Source organism: Sinohyriopsis cumingii, chromosome 4 (assembly GCF_028554795.1).
Source record: "Sinohyriopsis cumingii isolate HCF-2022 chromosome 4, ASM2855479v2, whole genome shotgun sequence".
Lineage (NCBI taxonomy): Eukaryota > Metazoa > Mollusca > Bivalvia > Unionida > Unionidae > Sinohyriopsis > Sinohyriopsis cumingii.
The window spans coordinates 18,690,354-18,711,276 of NC_142964.1; the positions used below are offsets into that span (position 1 = coordinate 18,690,354).

Genomic DNA, 20,923 nt, shown 5'->3' on the forward strand with positions numbered 1-20,923 from the left:
TAACATGTAATCATGGATAGAAAAAACTTACAAACAATACAGATGCAGTATGGATAACATGTAGTCATGGAGAAAAAACTTACAAACAATACAGATTCAGTATACATAACGTGTAATCATGGATAGAAAAAACTTACAAACAAAACAGATTCAGTATACATAACATGCAATCATGGAGAAAAAACTTACAAACAATACAGAAAAAACATTAGCCATTTTGAGCAGGGTTTTGTAGTGCCACCTTCAGAGAAAATCCCCATTAGATACTACATTCAGTATACATAACATGTAATCATGGAGAAAAAACTTGCAAACAATACAGATTCAGTATACATAACATGTAATCATGGTGAAAAAAATGTACAAACAATACAGATTCAGTATACATAACATGTAATCATGGAGAAAAAAACTTACAAACAATACAGATTCAGTATATATAACATGTAATCATGGAGAAAAAAACATACAAATAATACAGATTCAGTATACATAACATGTAATCATGAAGAAAAAAACTTACAAACAATACAGATTCAGTATACATAACATGTAGTCATGGAGAAAAAAACTTACAAACAATACAGATTCAGTATATATAACATGTAATCATCGAGAAAAAAACTTACAAACAATACAGATTCAGTATACATAACATGTAATCATGGATAGAAAAAACTTGCAAACAATACAGATTCAGTATACATAACATGTGTAATCATGGAGAAAAAACTTATGAACAATACAGATTCAGTATACATAACATGTGTAATCAAGGAGATAAAAGCTTACAAATAATACAGATTCAGTATACATAACATGTAATCATGAAGAAAAAAACTTACAAACAATACAGATTCAGTATACATAACATGTAATCATGGATAGAAAAAACTTACAAACAATACAGATGCAGTATGGATAACATGTAGTCATGGAGAAATAACTTACAAACAATACAGATTCAGTATACATAACGTGTAATCATGGATAGAAAAAACTTACAAACAATACAGATTCAGTATGCATAACATGTAGTCATGGAGAAAAAACTTACAAACAATACAGATTCAGTATACATAACGTGTAATCATGGATAGAAAAAACTTACAAACAAAACAGATTCAGTATACATAACATGCAATCATGGAGAAAAAACTTACAAACAATACAGAAAAAACATTAGCCATTTTGAGCAGGGTTTTGTAGTGCCACCTTCAGAGAAAATCCCCATTAGATACTACATTCAGTATACATAACATGTAATCATGGAGAAAAAACTTGCAAACAATACAGATTCAGTATACATAACATGTAATCATGGTGAAAAAGATGTACAAACAAGACAGATTCAGTATACATAACATGTAATCATGGAGAAAAAAACTTACAAACAATACAGGTTCAGTATATATAACATGTAATCATGGAGAAAAAAAACTTACAAACAATACAGATTCAGTATACATAACATGTAAACAAGGAGAAAAAAAAGCTTACAAACAATACAGATTCAGTATACATAACGTGTAATCATGGAGAAAAAACTTACAAACAATACAGACTCAGTATACATAACATGTGTAATCATGGAGAAAAAATTGTACAAACAATACAGATTCAGTATATATAACATGTAATCATGGAGAAAAAACTTACAAACAATACAGACACAGTATATATAACATGTAATCATGGAGAAAACAATGTACAAACAATTCAGATTCAGTATATATAACATGTAATCATGGAGAAAAAACTTAAAATAATACAGATTCAGTATACATAACATGTGTAATCATGGAGAAAAAACTTACAAACAATACAAACAATACAGACTCAGTATACATAACATGTGTAATCATGGAGAAAAAATTGTACAAACAATACAGATTCAGTATATATAACATGTAATCATGAAGAAAAAACTTACAAACAATACAGATTCAGTATACATAACATGTAATCATGGAGAGAAAACTTACAAACAATACAGATTCAGTATACATAACATGTGTAATCATGGAGAAAAAAACCTACAAACAATACAGATTCAGTATACATAACATGTAATCATGGAGAAAAAACTTACAAACAATACAGACTCAGTATATATAACATGTAATCATGGAGAAAACAATGTACAAACAATACAGATTCAGTATATATAACATGTAATCATGGAGAAAAAACTTACAAATAATACAGATTCAGTATACATAACATGTAATCATGGAGAAAAAATGTGCAAACAATACAGATTCAGTATATATAACATGTAATCATGGAGAAAAAACTTACAAACAATACAGATTCAGTATACATAACATGTAGTCATGAAGAAAAAAACTTACAAATAATACAGATTCAGTATACATAACATGTAATCATGGAGAAAAAATTTACAAATAATACAGATTCAGTATACATAACATGTAATCATGGAGAAAAAACTTACAATACAGATTCAGTATACATACCATGTAATCATGGAGAAAAAACTTACAAACAATACAGATTCAGTATATATCACATGTAATCATGGAGAAAAAACTTACAAACAATACAGACTCAGTATACATAACATGTAATCATGGAGAACAAAATGTACACACAATACAGATTCAGTATATATAAAATGTAATCATGGAGAAAAAACTTACAAATAATACAGATTCAGTATACATAACATGTGTAATCATGGAGAAAAAAACTTACAAACAATACAGATTCAGTATACATAACATGTAATCATGAAGAAAAAAACTTACAAACAATACAGATTCAGTATTCATAACATGTAATCATGAAGAAAAAAACTTACAAATAATACAGATTCAGTATACATAACATGTAATCATGGAGAAAAAACTTACAAATAATACAGATTCAGTATACATAACATGCAATCATGGAGAAAAAACTTACAAACAATACAGATTCAGTATATATCACATGTAATCATGGAGAAAAAACTTACAAACAATACAGATTCAGTATACATAACATGTGTAATTATGGAGAAAAAAACCTACAAACAATACAGATTCAGTATACATAACATGTAATCATGGAGAAAAAACTTACAAACAATACAGACTCAGTATACATAACATGTGTAATCATGGAGAAAAAATTGTACAAACAATACAGATTCAGTATATATAACATGTAATCATGGAGAAAAAACTTACAAATAATACAGATTCAGTATACATAACATGTAATCATGGAGAAAAAACTTACAAACAATACAGATTCAGTACACATAACATGTAATCATGGAGAAAAAACTTACAAACAATACAGATTCAGTATATATAACATGTAATCATGGAGAAAAAACTTACAAACAATACAGATTCAGTATATATAACATGCAATCATGGAGAAAAAACTTACAGATAATACAGATTCAGTATACATAACATGTAATCATGGAGAAAAAACTTACAAACAATACAGATTCAGTATACATAACATGTAATCATGGAGAAAAAAACCTACAAACAATACAGATCCAGTATACATAACATGTAATCATGGAGAAAAAACTTACAAACAATACAGATCCAGTATACATAACATGTGTAATCATGGAGAAAAAATCTACAAACAATACAGATTCAGTATACATAACATGTAATCATGGATAAAAAACTTACAATACAGATTCAGTATACATAATATGTAATCATGAAGAAAAAAACCTACAAACAATACAGATCCAGTATACATAACATGTAATCATGGAGAAAAAACCTACAAACAATACAGATTCAGTATACATAACATGTTATCATGGAGAAAAAACTTACAAACAATACAGATTCAGTATACATAACATGTAATCATGGAGAAAAACTTACAAACAATACAGATTCAGTATACATAATATGTAATCATGAAGAAAAAAACCTACAAACAATTCAGATCCAGTATACATAACATGTAATCATGGAGAAAAAACCTACAAACAATACAGATTCAGTATACATAACATGTAATCATGGAGAAAAAACTTACAAACAATACAGATTCAGTATACATAACATGTAATCATGGAGAAAAACTTACAAACAATACAGATTCAGTATACATAACGTGTAATCATGGAGAAAAAAACTTACAAATAATACAGATTCAGTATACATAACATGTAATCATGAAGAAAACAACTTACAAACAATACAGATTCAGTATACATAACATGTAATCATGGAGAAAAAATGTACAAACAATACAGATTCAGTATACATAACATGTAATCATGAAGAAAACAACTTACAAACAATACAGATTCAGTATACATAACATGTGTAATCATGGATAGAAAAAACTTACAAACAATACAGATTCAGTATACATAACATGTAATCATGGAGAAAAAAATGTACAAACAATACAGATTCAGTATACATAACATGTAATCATGGATAGAAAAAAACTTACAAACAATACAGATTCAGTATACATAACGTGTAATCATGGAGAAAAAACTTATGAACAATACAGATTCAGTATACATAACATGTGTAATCATGGAGAAAAAAACTTACAAATAATACAGATTCAGTATACATAACATGTAATCATGAAGAAAAAAACTTACAAACAATACAGATTCAGTATACATAACATGTAGTCATGGAGAAAAAAACTTACAAACAATACAGATTCAGTATATATAACATGTAATCATCGAGAAAAAAACTTACAAACAATACAGATTCAGTATACATAACATGTAATCATGGATAGAAAAAAACTTACAAACAATACAGATTCAGTATACATAACATGTGTAATCAAGGAGATAAAAACTTACAAATAATACAGATTCAGTATACATAACATGTAATCATGAAGAAAAAAACTTACAAACAATACAGATTCAGTATACATAACATGTAATCATGGATAGAAAAAACTTACAAACAATACAGATTCAGTATACATAACATGTAATCATGGATAGAAAAAACTTACAAACAATACAGATGCAGTATGGATAACATGTAGTCATGGAGAAAAAACTTACAAACAATACAGATTCATTATACATAACGTGTAATCATGGATAGAAAAAACTTACAAACAATACAGATTCAGTATGCGTAACATGTAGTCATGGAGAAAAAACTTACAAACAATACAGATTCAGTGTACATAACGTGTAATCATGGATAGAAAAAACTTACAAACAAAACAGATTCAGTATACATAACATGCAATCATGGAGAAAAAACTTACAAACAATACAGAAAAAACATTAGCCATTTTGAGCAGGGTTTTGTAGTGCCACCTTCAGAGAAAATCCCCATTAGATACTACATTCAGTATACATAACATGTAATCATGGAGAAAAAACTTGCAAACAATACAGATTCAGTATACATAACATGTAATCATGGTGAAAAAAATGTACAAACAATACAGATTCAGTATACATAACATGTAATCATGGAGAAAAAAACTTACAAACAATACAGATTCAGTATATATAACATGTAATCATGGAGAAAAAAACTTACAAATAATACAGATTCAGTATACATAACATGTAATCATGAAGAAAAAAACTTACAAACAATACAGATTCAGTATACATAACATGTAGTCATGGAGAAAAAAACTTACAAACAATACAGATTCAGTATATATAACATGTAATCATCGAGAAAAAAACTTACAAACAATACAGATTCAGTATACATAACATGTAATCATGGATAGAAAAAACTTGCAAACAATACAGATTCAGTATACATAACATGTGTAATCATGGAGAAAAAACTTATGAACAATACAGATTCAGTATACATAACATGTGTAATCAAGGAGATAAAAGCTTACAAATAATACAGATTCAGTATACATAACATGTAATCATGAAGAAAAAAACTTACAAACAATACAGATTCAGTATACATAACATGTAATCATGGATAGAAAAAACTTACAAACAATACAGATTCAGTATACATAACATGTAATCATGGATAGAAAAAACTTACAAACAATACAGATGCAGTATGGATAACATGTAGTCATGGAGAAATAACTTACAAACAATACAGATTCAGTATACATAACGTGTAATCATGGATAGAAAAAACTTACAAACAATACAGATTCAGTATGCATAACATGTAGTCATGGAGAAAAAACTTACAAACAATACAGATTCAGTATACATAACGTGTAATCATGGATAGAAAAAACTTACAAACAAAACAGATTCAGTATACATAACATGCAATCATGGAGAAAAAACTTACAAACAATACAGAAAAAACATTAGCCATTTTGAGCAGGGTTTTGTAGTGCCACCTTCAGAGAAAATCCCCATTAGATACTACATTCAGTATACATAACATGTAATCATGGAGAAAAAACTTGCAAACAATACAGATTCAGTATACATAACATGTAATCATGGTGAAAAAAATGTACAAACAAGACAGATTCAGTATACATAACATGTAATCATGGAGAAAAAAACTTACAAACAATACAGGTTCAGTATATATAACATGTAATCATGGAGAAAAAAAACTTACAAACAATACAGATTCAGTATACATAACATGTAATCAAGGAGAAAAAAAAGCTTACAAACAATACAGATTCAGTATACATAACGTGTAATCATGGAGAAAAAACTTACAAACAATACAGATTCAGTATACATAACATGTAATCATGAAGAAAAAAACTTACAAACAATACAGATTCAGTATACATAACATGTAATCATGGATAGAAAAAACTTACAAACAATACAGATTCAGTATACATAACATGTGTAATCATGGAGAAAAAACTTATGAACAATACAGATTCAGTATACATAACATGTGTAATCATGGAGAAAAAAACTTACAAATAATACAGATTCAGTATACATAACATGTAATCATGAAGAAAAAAACTTACAAACAATACAGATTCAGTATACATAACATGTAATCATGGATAGAAAAAACTTACAAACAATACAGATTCAGTATACATAACATGTAGTCATGGAGAAAAAACTTACAAACAATACAGATTCAGTATACATAACGTGTAATCATGGATAGAAAAAACTTACAAACAATACAGATTCAGTATGCATAACATGTAGTCATGGAGAAAAAACTTACAAACAATACAGATTCAGTATATATAACTTGTAATCATGGATAGAAAAAACTTACAAACAAAACAGATTCAGTATACATAACATGCAATCATGGAGAAAAAACTTACAAACAATACAGATTCAGTATGCATAACATGTAGTCATGGAGAAAAAACTTACAAACAATACAGATTCAGTATATATAACTTGTAATCATGGATAGAAAAAACTTACAAACAAAACAGATTCAGTTTACATAACATGCAATCATGGAGAAAAAACTTACAAACAATACAGAAAAAACATTAGCCATTTTGAGCAGGGTTTTGTAGCGCCACCTTCAGAGAAAAACCCCATTAGATACTACATTCAGTATACATAACATGTAATCATGGAGAAAAAACTTGCAAACAATACAGATTCAGTATACATAACATGTAATCATGGTGAAAAAAATGTACAAACAATACAGATTCAGTATACATAACATGTAATCATGGAGAAAAAACTTACAAACAATACAGATTCAGTATATATAACATGTAATCATGGAGAAAAAAAACTTACAAACAATACAGATTCAGTATACATAACATGTAATCAAGGAGAAAAAAAAACTTACAAACAATACAGACTCAGTATACATAACATACTAAATTAACCAAGAAATACATCAGTATCAATGATATCATCCAATACTAGTTAACCCTTTATCTCATGCAAGCACCTTTGGATGCCTCTACTCCATTCACATAGAAGCACCTTTGGACACCTCTAGCTGATTCGCATTCAAGCACCTTTTGACACCTGCTGTAAATTCAGCCATTTTGAGCAGGGTTTTGTAGCGCCACCTTAAGAGAAAACCCCCTATTAGATACTACATTCATTTATGCAAATGACCATTACATCAGATCATATGGTCACCGTTTATGCTCTGGTCGAAATCTGCTATTTAAAGTAACTGGGTTGTATTCTCCACTCTCCAAAAATGAAGGTCGTGGATTTTGTTCAGTACTTACAAAGTTTTCACGATTAGAATCACAACTATGAAATCTTAAGTAATTTAGGTAAAGGCTCTGATATTGATGTAGGCAGCAATTGGTTTTTATTAATTATCAAATTCAGATGACTTAGTGATGTAGACACGGACAGAGAACTTGTAAATTTCGATCATGAAAAATGGCAACTACAGTTGTGACGCGGATTCACTGACTTGACGGTAAATGAGTTCTCTCAAGATTTTGAAGCACATAAAAATTTCTTCTGTGAAAAATAATTACACAGCTATAATGATCAGACTTTACTCTTAAATTTTTCCATACATAATAGATGTGTACCAAAACTTTAAAATGGTTAAAATTGCTGTTAAATGTAACATACACTACATTGCTTAAAAATTAACAGGCAGGCCTCTGTGTACGGAGTCAGATAGGTAATATGTGTTCTGTCACTGCACTGGGTAACTTTGCTACATCGAAGGGCTAAAAAGCCATATACTGTATGAGGCAAAGGGTTAAACACTTTGACAGTACAGTGCATGTTTCAAAAGTTTCTTGGTAGGAACTGTATGCATTCCCTGCACAACTGTACCCTGAAACTAACTTGGAAGGCCTAATCTTACACCAATATAAATTGATTCATTTATTCAGAATTTACCATGGATTAGTTCCTGTATACCTTCAGGATGTTATTCAACCTGTTGTTTTTACCCAGTATGATTCAGATATGGGATTTGTTACTTTGAGAGGTAAAAAATACTCCTTCATTGCATAATTTAAAAGGCTGTTTGAATAAAGAAAAAAAACCACTCACCACTAATAGTATGTAAGTTATTAAATGTTACAGTTTATGCATGCTAGGCTGTGAATAAAGTATAGTAGTTTGAATTATGATTTATGTACAATTCATGTATCTAACTTTAAGTCCTTCATTGAAATGGTGATTACCCTCTTCTAGACTGTCCAGAATACTCGAATCTTAGAGGTCACATACACATTCCCATTTGCTACCACAATTAAAACTTTACTATATGGCATCCCTATGTTCTTTTAACATTTAAAATATTTTAAACTATGCAAAATTTCATGAGGATGACTAAATTATTTAAGTTATTGATATAACTCAAAACCTATAGCATCATATTTTATTATTTTTTTATTCCTGGTTAGGATTTTGGGGTTTAATTATTTTTTCTCAGTAAAATTGTTTTGTATATGCTTGTACATGTACTAGTATATATACACAGTAACCCTGCTATAACATGATGGTAGTATATATACACAGTAACCCTGCTATAACATGATGGTAGTGTATATACACAGTAACCCTGCTATAACATGATGGTAGTATATATACACAGTAACCCAGCTATAACGTGATGGTAGTGTATATACACAGTAACCCTGCTATAACGTGATGGTAGTGTATATACACAGTAACCCTGCTATAACGTGATGGTAGTATATATACACAGTAACCCTGCTATAACATGATGTTAGTATATATACACAGTAACCCTGCTATAACATGATGGTAGTATATATACACAGTAACCCTGCTCTAACATGATGTTAGTATATATACACAGTAACCCTGCTCTAACATGATGGTAGTATATATACACAGTAACCCTGCTATAACATGATGGTAGTATATATACACAGTAACCCTGCTCTAACATGATGTTAGTATATATACACAGTAACCCTGCTCTAACATGATGTTAGTATATATACACAGTAACCCTGCTATAACATGATGTTAGTATATATACACAGTAACCCTGCTATAACATGATGGTAGTATATATACACAGTAACCCTGCTGTAACATGATGGTAGTATATATACACAGTAACCCTGCTATAACATGATGGTAGTATATATACACAGTAACCCTGCTATAACATGATGTTAGTATATATACACAGTAACCCTGCTATAACATGATGTTAGTATATATACACAGTAACCCTGCTATAACATGATGTTAGTATATATACACAGTAACCCTGCTGTAACATGATGTTAGTATATATACACAGTAACCCTGCTGTAACATGATGTTAGTATATATACACAGTAACCCTGCTATAACATGATGTTAGTATATATACACAGTAACCCTGCTATAACATGATGTTAGTATATATACACAGTAACCCTGCTATAACATGATGGTAGTATATATACACAGTAACCCTGCTATGACATGATGGTCAGGAATTACAAAATGTCATCATGTTATGTACTGAAATCGTACTATAACCAACCAAGTCAGTTAATTAACCAAGTAACTTAGCTGAAGAAAATGATGCATGGGCCAAATAAAGGGTGGGTGAGTGGGTGGTGGTATAAAAAGGGTTGTAAAACTGTACTTTAGTGGCACAGTTACCATCTTAAATTCATGCATATTATTGAAAAATACACATGTAGTAAAAATAGATATTGCATATATACTATTTAACTTTATATATATATATATATATATATATATATATATATATATATATATATATATATATATATATATATATATATATACCACACTGGTACACATATATACATGCCTAATAGTTTAAGCATCAACACCATGTACTCACCAGCCATTCTCAATGCATGCTTGAGAGTAAATCCATAATCCATCTAAAGTATGCACACCAAAGTATAATATTTAGCAATTTTGTCATTGGTCATTCAGTGTCTGAATTACATGTAAGTAATAATGGAAAAATTTCAAAAGGAAAGTTGAAGCAAACTTTTACTATTTTGGCACAAAACTTAAGAAATTGGCAAAATTGATCTCTGTGTGGAAAAAAAAAGACTTTTCAGGAGCCACACCACAATCATTATATTCCAGTTTATGTCATAACAGGGTGTGCTATGGTGGATTTTACTGCATACATTTTTATTTGTACTTTTTCTCCCCAAAGTAGCCTTTGCACCAGATAATCATGTAAATGATTTATTTTCAGTTTTACTCATATTTATGTGTAGAATTTATATTTCATGTGGGAATTATTTTGACTTGTCTATGTTCATTATGTGATCTTAGAACAAGGATGCAAAAATAATTAATGGATGCCACTCGGATTTCTCATTTAAATTAACATAGATATATTTTCATGTTAAAGTTTAAATAGAGTTATGTTTCTTATTCCCTTGACATTGCTGTACAGGTATATGTGTTGGGATGTTTGCTTCATGAACAGAAGATAACAAGTAACTTTTTTGAAGTTATCAAACTTGAATTTGGCAAGTTCGTGTTGATTTTTCACCTAATAATGTTGTTTCCTACAAGCTTGGAGAATCTTTAATTTAAATAAGATTTATGTTTTTATTATGAACAACATTTTTATGCATGAATTAAAATTTATTGCAGGTTCGCTGGCCAGACAAGTCTAAACACATATATCGATTTGGCAGTGAGGGATTCTTTGATTTGGAAGTATGGTATGTATCGATACATGTGATGACAATCTTAAATTATTGAACTCTGATGAAGTTGATATAATGATTTATCAAGCCCAGAAGAATGATATTTATAGAGGTCACAGGCCAAGGTGAATAGTTTTACAGGGCTTGTTAAATCTAAGTCAGTAGATTTTTTCTTACTTGATTGACCTAATTTCATAATATTCTTTGACTTTAGAAATATTGATACAACAATCATTATATCTGTAAGCTGTGTCATTGAAAACAACTCATATGAAAAGTTTAGTAAAAATCCCTTTAAATAAATACTGACATGTAATTTGAAGAAAATATAAAAAAGGAAAAGAATGAATAAATGATCAAAACGATTTTGGTTTTTTCCTCAATTATTTTGGTACCAAAACTGTTTATTAGAAATGAAAATATAGACATAAAATGTGTGAGATAGATGGACAGACAAACATATGGATGGCAAGTTTCAAAAGATATTTTGCCACAAATTATGAAACATTATTCTTACCAAACATTTTATCATCTAAATATAAAATACAAGAAAAACAGATCCGGTAGAAAGGAATCTTAGAGGACTCTGCATGTGCGGTTGTTAAAACATTTTGACAGAGACAGTTCTGGCATTGTAACCAATCAGATGACATCAAAATTAACTGTTATATAATAATTTTTGGTTCTGTATAATGCCTACCAATTATCAAACAACATAGACCCAGATCTACCTTTCTGTAATGTGCCAAATAAAGCCAGATCTCACTATGTGTGATACACTAATTGAAGAAACAGAATAGACCCTGATATGTCAGTAGAACAATCAGCAAAGACATTGAAATGTCTTTGCTTGATGGGCCAGTGGAGCAAACAGCATAGACTCCGATCTGTCTTTACATGCTGTACCAGTAGAACAGACAGTATAGACACTGAAATGGCTTCGCATGATGTACCAGTGAAACAAATAGCATAGACCCTGATTCTGTTTCTGCATGATCATGCACCAAAAGAGCAAATATCGTAGACACTGATATGTCTTTACATAAGATACCAGTAGACCTAATTCTGTCTCTGCATCATGCACCATGATATGCTACTAGAACAAACACTACAGACCCTGGTCTGTCTTGCATGATGTGCTACTAGAACAAACACTACAGACCCTGATCTGTCTTTGCATGATGTGCTACTAGAACAAACACTACAGACCCTGATCTGTCTTATCATGATGTGCTACTAGAACAAACACTACAAACCCTGATCTGTCTTATCATGATATGCTACTAGAACAAACACTACAGACCCTGATCTGTCTTATCATGATATGCTACTAGAACAAACACTACAGACCCTGATCTGTCTTTGCATGATGTGCTACTAGAACAAACACTACAGACTCTGGTCTGTCTCCGCATGCAGTGCCAGTAGAACTAACATTACAGACCCTGATCTGGCTTATCCTGGTGTACTACTAGAACAAACACTACATACCCTGATCTGGCTTTACATGATGTGATAATAGAACAAAAACTGCAGACCCTGGTCTATCTTTGTATGCAGTGCCAATAGAACAAACACTACAGACCCTGGTCTGCCTTTGCATGATGTGCTACTAGAACAAACTCTACAAACCCTAGTCTGTCTTTGCATGATGTGCTACTAGAACAAAAACTACAAACCCTGATCTGTCCTTGCATGATATGCTACTAGAACAAAAACTACATACCCTGGTCTCTCTCTTTGCATGCAGTGCCAGTAGAACAAACACTACATACCCTGAGCTGTCTTTGTATGATGTGCTACTAGGACAAATACTACATACATGTACCTTGATTAGTCTTTGCGTAATGTGTTAGTAGAACAAATGCTTCAGATCCTGACCTGTCTGTGCAATTTGATGCAAACACACAATCAACTATGGTAGTTATATTGCCTTTCTTAAACAAAATAGGATTAGGCAAGGCAGATTTACATTAAAATCATTGAATGTAAGTATTTATATAGAACATTTTCTTCAAATATTCTTTGAATATTTACTGATTCCATATGTTTTGTGAAAAAAGGTTTATTTATTAGCTTAGTTATTCTGGTGGGGTCAGGAGTCTTCAATACCACATACCAGTGGATTTTTGTATACATTAGAATTTGTCATTTTATGGGCCTGAAATGTTATTAGGGTTTGGCATAACTAGATGCTCCAGGCTTTCCAAAATATTGTCCTGCTCTTTAATGTGCCTTTCCTGGGTCAGTTTTCTTTTCAAGACCATGGCTTGGGATCCATTCTTGTATATGTGTCTTGTTGAATGAAATTCACTGCAGCTCCTTTGCTGTTTTGTTGTTTCATCAGACAACTTAGATTGTATAATTTTCCTTTTCCTTACTGGTGCTATCATTACAAGCATAGAGGTAACAGTGAGCTACCTCCCATTATTCCCTTTTTTGATGAAAACATAAATGCAATGCTGAGAACAGCAACAGTCACAGGAAAGATAATTGCAGATACTGCATGATCAGCCACTAAATCTGAATTTATGAATATCTTAAAGGTACATGTATCATGCCATAATACACATCATTCTACAAGAAAATGTATCATTCTACAATATTAAGTACAAAAAGGAACATATATCATTCTAGAATATACAGTACAAAATGAATCATTGTAGAATTAACAGTTCAAAAAGTACACATATCATTCTAAAAAAAACAATGCAAAAAGTTACAGGTATCATTCTGAAATGCACAATACAAACAAGTTTATTTCTTATTATAGAATACACAGTACAAAAAGGTACATGTATCATTCTAAATTGCATAATAAAACAAGGTGTATGTCTCATTCATTAATGAATATTTTTGTGATCATCAGAAATTGCATAAAGTTTATGCTTTTTATTATTTGCTTTTTGCAAGTTGGTCATATAAAATTATTATTTTTTCTGACCATCTGTCTTTTAACAATTTACATTTGTTGTGAGCTCCTTAACTCTGTTCCAAAACCTTCACCACACCTTGAAGGTGGACTTTTCTGTAGGAGGCAAAATGATTTTTATATAGTGATATGACTTTTAATTTGTATACATTTACTCAACTTCGCAGGTGGGTTGACCTATGGTAGACAGAAAACCTTGATTTTAGGGTCAAAATGATAAAGGTGAAAGTCACTGACCAATTATAGTAAGATGTTTTGATGTAATAACCTAAGTCCTGCTTGACATGTCTGCATCAACTTGGCAGATATGTTGCCCTATAATATTAAAGAGACAATTGATTTCACTCGAAAGATTAATGGTCACGGTTACCATGTTTTGTGAAATTAAAATAGTTTTTTTATGCAATAACTGCATCTCTGCTTAACAAGTGCTACAAAATACCAATAGCCTAGTTATTTAATAAATGTCCCCCATATGCTCCTACCCTACTTACTGTACTTCTGACACAAGCTGATCTTTTGGACTCTTGCAATTCGAGTCAAGGTTTATGATATTTTTAAGTCAGCAGCCCTGGGTTTGTGTCTGAAAAAAATTGTCTTTGACTTGCTAAAGTTTATGTTTTGTTACATTATTTAGATATGTTACTCCTGAAGATGTCAAGAAACGTATTGATCTGAGAAACTTTTTAATGGATACCTACTATTAGTATAACCCAAGATTTGTAAATTGTTATGATTATTGAAATGTTGATGATGCTTCAGACAATTGAAAATGCATTCCAACTTAGATATGCTCACTTGCTTCATAGATGTCTCTCTCATTTTTCATATGTGTTTGTGTTAATTTTACAGTCTATAGATATTTATATACTTACAACCAATCATGTTTTGGATTGGCCATCTGTATTTTGCTTCAGTTTCTTTGTTTGTTTGATGAGTTTTACATATTAGAGTAAAATGTTATTGTCAGTGTGGTCTGACTAAGGGATATAAGTTTTTAGATGATAACGAGATGTCACAGGTTGGCCATGATGAGAGAAAGAAGCCTGATGAGTTCAGGATTAAGATATTATGGTCAAGGTCATGTTGACATTTAACAAGACAATTAGCAGGCTTTATTATAAACCTTTTGTGATAATTTTGTTGGAGTTTGCACTGATGTACATGATTTTTTTCTTCTTCACAGCAATCTATTTGATGGCCAGACAGGAGGAAGGGCAAATCCAGTGTCTCAGTCTACACCAACATCTCTGGGGAGTCAGTCAGTGAACCAATCAGCCTCAGAGCCTTCCAAGAATAAAAATGCTCCAAAGAAAAATAAGATTTCTTGATCAGGGCCTTTCCATCACATTTGGAGAATATAGATAATAATGTAACATTATTTTCCTGCCTGTATTTTCTAATTTCACCATTGTTGAAGTTCATGTTTGTGTTTGGGTTATTGTGAAAATGCCCTAGGGTCATCTGCATTATACCTGTTGTACTCTCACACAGTGTTGGTGGTGTTTTTGAGACCCAAAAAGTGTGTTGTGAAATCCAAAGGGAGGTGGGAATCTGTGTGACCTGAAAAGCGATGTCATCCAGTTGAGAATAAGCTATCTTTTCTTATAAGCCTATAAAGAATGATTGGAAATTCAAAACCGATTAAAGGAAAACAACTTGTATGTTTTTTTCAAAGCATTTGATACATTACAAAGAAAAAATAGTTGGTAGACTTACCTTTGTCAGATATAGTCGCCATATACATACATGCAAACACTCATATAATCGCAACCACACTGATGTTAAATAAAAAGATACACTAAATTTCTTTCTTTGAAATCCATTTTGATTGCTGCTTTAAATAAAGGTAATGCAAGTGTCGTTAGTGTTCATTTCTGCACTCACCAGAGACTGGATGATTACTGTTGTTGAAATTTCCCAGTTGGATTCTTTAGTGAAATATGGTCACAAGTTAGTTTTTCTTGACAACCATAATGTTAGCATTGTCAGAACTGTATTTAATGCAGTTGGCCCATGACATATACCCATCTCTGTAGAAAAATGAATATATGCACAATGGGACTGGCTAGTTCATAGAGTGAAACCAGGGCAGGGAAAGGGGAGGTGTAAAATCCTGAAAAGCATGGGTCAATTAACAGTTAGTTGTTTAAACTGAAAAATATAATGAATAGTAAAAAAGAGAACTAATCTAAATGTTCAGTATAGTGTGTCATATTTCAACAGACAGCATACATCCTAGAATGACACAAACTGATATGTTGTTGCAGTATGTGCAAAGAATTAAATGTTCTGCTTGCTGTTTTGCTTCATGAAGTTGAGCTCCATCAACCAGGAGTTCTAAAATTAATTTTTGCTGGTCTTTGCTTGCGTTGCTGATAGCATTTTGCTTCCTGAATTGCCTTCAGAAACGAATCACACTTGAACACTATTCCGACAATTTAAATATTTTAATCATGCTTTTTATTTGATATATCGAGTAAGATTTGAGTTCAGAAGAAACATTTCTACTGTTCACAAACTTAACAGTAACCTTTAAAACAGATGACTTAAACATACTCATGCTAAGTAAAAACTTTTGTTCTTCAACACACATTTAGTATCTCTTAGACCTACCTATAACTCAAAACAAATTGGAGTGTTCAAATTTATGAACTTTACCTATGCAAATTAGCACAGTGGGCTCCCAAACAGCAGTCATTGGAGAACTAACACATCACCCTAGCTATTGTCAGCTGTAGCTTTCTTTTCTCTTTGTTCTTTAGAAAACACTGTTACCTATATATTGGTTATATTTTTATTTGGAGAGTAGCTTCCTTTTCTCTTTGTTCTTTAGAATACTGTTACTTGTATATTGGTTATATTTTTATTTGGAGAGTAGCTTCCTTTTCTTTTTGTGTGTCAACCTTGTGTAAATTGTGTTTGAACTTTGTATCAGGATTGTAAATTATTAAAATAACTTTGTATCAGCATTGTGAACTACTAAAATAACTTTGTATCAGCATTGTGAATTACTAAAATAACTTTGTATCAGCATTGTGAATTACTAACATAACTTTCTTTTTCTTTATTCATTAATGCTTGGATATGAAAACATAATTTCTAAAAGTTTGTACATCTACCATAAGGTGAGTTTATTTTAAGTGTGTATTCTGTAAATCCATCCATCCATTACCAATCTAGTTTCTGCACAACTCATGGTGCTGACCATCTACAGTTACCACACTGATTGGTTTGCATTTTGGTTAAGTAAAAAAACTCAGTAGGATTTGATGTCAGAATTTCAAAGGTCAAGGTCACTGTAACTGAAAGCAGAAAAGTGGTGTCAACAAAATGACTTGAGTACTCCACATCTACAGTCACCAAATTTTGTGGATGGATTGTACTTTTGGTATAGTAAAAGCCTGTTTAGGTCAAATTGTCAAAGCTGAAAGATTTTATGACTGAAAGTAGAAAGATCATTTCTGCACACATATTTCAGTGTTTGACAACCTACCTTCACCAGAACTTGTGGATGGTTAGATATGAAAGAAGCTTATTGATTTGGGCTGCAGATATCAAAGGTGAAGTTCATTGTAACTGAAGGTGGACAAATGTTTATTTGTCAAACACCCTTACTTGTAGACAACATACCTTCATCAGAAAGCTATTCATAAAGTGGACAGCTACTTGTCAAAACTCAAGATTTGTATTGTTACAACTAACCACACATCCCTATATTATGTAGGGGAGTAACAGGAGGCTATCTGTTTGAGGTGAAAGAAACAAGAATATCAGGAGGGCTTGTTCTTAAGGTATGAAAGAGAGGTATGTTATATTTTTAAGTGAAAAGGTCAAAGTTTAAGACATAGGTCATTGTGACATAAAGAAAATGAGATTTGCAGCAAAATGATTTTATACAATAAGATTAAGGTCACTGAGACCCATCAGTGAATAATCTCCAGAATGAACCATACCCAACTAGGTCACTGAGACCCATCAGTGAATAATCTCCAGAATGAACCATACCCAACTAGCACCTTCACAAAGGACGATTAAGCATAGGACAGACATAAATTGTGCCATTCGTGTTACTTTGGATTTAATTTTGTTTCTGTATTTACTGTTTTAAAAGATGATTTTATTGTACTTATTTAATGTTTCAACATTCATTTTGAAATGAATATTCATTACCTTGCTTTTGTGTTTGATTTATAAAAGGTAAGTTCTTTTAATATTTATAGTAACTGGAAATGTGTGTACAATATATATTTTTAAACGTTGCCCTATTTTAACATGAATTTCATTGGATAATATCACTAGTGGAGGGTTTTTTATGAGTCAGTCTTGCATGTCTTTGTAATATTTTAGATCTGGATTATTGGACTTTTAATTCTGTGTACATGACATTGAAAGATTTGTCATACCACGCCATACTTATTGATCATGTTAACACCATGTGATATTATTTTGTATATTGATAAAGCAAAGTTGTGCCTTCTGACTTATAGTACCAAAATAAACGTATGCATAATGTATATGATTGTATATATTAAATACATAAAGCAATCAGACTTGTTGACTTCCATGTTACATTTCTGATATAAATGTACACCAGATGTATATTATTGTGTATGTTGTGTAGATCAAGTAGTCACATGTGTGCCATCTGTGTTACATTTCCTTTTTAAATGCACATTATAAATGTATATTATTGTGTATATTGTATTGATCAGTCAGTCAGACTTATGCCTTCTGTGTAACATTACAGTTATAAATGTACACCTATATTGTATAGATAAAGCAGTTACATGTGTGCCTTCTCTGTTACATTTCCTTTTTAAATGCACATTATAAATGTATATTATTGTGTATATTGTATTGATCAGTCAGTCAGACTTATGCCTTCTGTGTAACATTACAATTATAAATGTACACCTATGTTGTATAGATCAACCAGTAACATGTGTGCCATCTGTGTTGAGTTTCCTTTTTAAATGTACATTATAAATGTATATTATTGTGTATACTGTATTGATCAATCAGTCAGACTTTTGCCTTTGTTGTAACTACAATTATAAGTATACACTTATATTGTATAGATCAAGAAGTCAGTCATGTGCTGTCTGTGTTACATTTCCTTTTTAAATGTACATTATAAATGTATATTATTGTGTATATTGTACTGTTCACGCAGTCAGATTTGTGCCTTCTGTGTAACAGTACCACTAATAATGAACACCCGATGTATATTATTGTGTATATTGTGTTGGTCAAGCAGTCAGATTTGTGCCTTCTGTATAACAGTACAATTATAAATGTACACTTTTAATATCTTAATGTATATTATTGTGTATATTGTACTGATCAAGCAGTCAGATTTGTAACTTCTTTGGTACATTGACTCAAAGTTTTGGAATAAACAGCTTACCTTTCATTCCATTTTACTTTTGTGTTATTTTCAACTTCACTGCAATTTGCTCTTTTATATCCAGTCATTTTTCTGAGTACACATTATTGTTTACTCATTGCATACCATCACAGACCTTTCAACCCTTATGATTTTGTCATAAGTCTTACGAAAATTACCCTTAAAGTATGGACTTATGACATAAAAGCAAAAACTATGGAAAATGATCATTGCTGAAGAATCCGGATAATTGGTTTCAATATGGGTTTCATATTAGAATTGCTGAAATTAGTGAACCAGACTAACTTTACAGCAGCGCCTCAGATGCACCTATTTGTACATGCAAAGCATCTGTATTATGAAACAGTTGATTATAGATTTATTAAAAATGGCGTCCAGAAGCGATGTTTAAGATGAAAGGGAAAATAAACTTCTTGAAAAGTGTTAACAAGCCACACAGAAGAATAAAAAGGAATATTCAGTTTCTTGTGAATAAAAGCTGGAAGAGACAATTACCTTTATTGGACATCACTTGCCAAGTTGAATATGTCTTATGGCGGGAGATACGATTGCCATCATCAGGTGAAATGGAAAAAGAATTTCCAAGAATTACATCAAGTTGAGTGATAACAACAAACCATTGAGCTGCATAGGAAATGGAACTAAAGTATGTGCAACTATAATAGTGGTAAATAAAGTCTACGTGTACTTTTCAAGCTTTTCAGTTGAACAAAATGTTTATCATTGCTGCATGTTTTGAATACCGAAATTTTAATTCATTTTCTGGCTTTACAATAGCAGTTTATGTTATTTTGTTACACCTTACTGGAGGCTGGTCAGTCTTACAGAAAAAAATCAACTCTCTTACAGAGCCAGACTCATCAGGGTTGGCAGGTCTGCAATGATTCGCTTTCAACGTAGAATCATTTGCTCATTACATTCGGTTATTTGCTCATTACATACAGTTATTTGCTCATTACATACAATAACTTAACTTAATGCATGCTATAATTAAACTCATTGCATACAATAACTTA

The 20,923-nt window shown here is 31.1% G+C and overlaps 1 protein-coding gene across 2 annotated transcripts in view; it reads left to right on the forward strand.

Annotated features, from left to right (window-relative positions):
• The window catches only part of LOC149800706 (uncharacterized), a 154,941-nt gene extending 135,030 nt beyond the window's left edge, over positions 1–19,911 (forward strand). For both annotated transcript variants that reach the window (XM_089954751.1, XM_089954752.1), the window contains exons 19-20: positions 11,510–11,580; positions 15,684–19,911. In XM_089954751.1, the coding sequence (XP_089810877.1) occupies positions 11,510–11,580; positions 15,684–15,828 (216 nt within the window). In that variant the 3' untranslated portion in view covers positions 15,829–19,911. The remainder of the gene's footprint in view (positions 1–11,509; positions 11,581–15,683) is intronic.
• Positions 19,912–20,923: the final 1,012 nt, after the last annotated feature.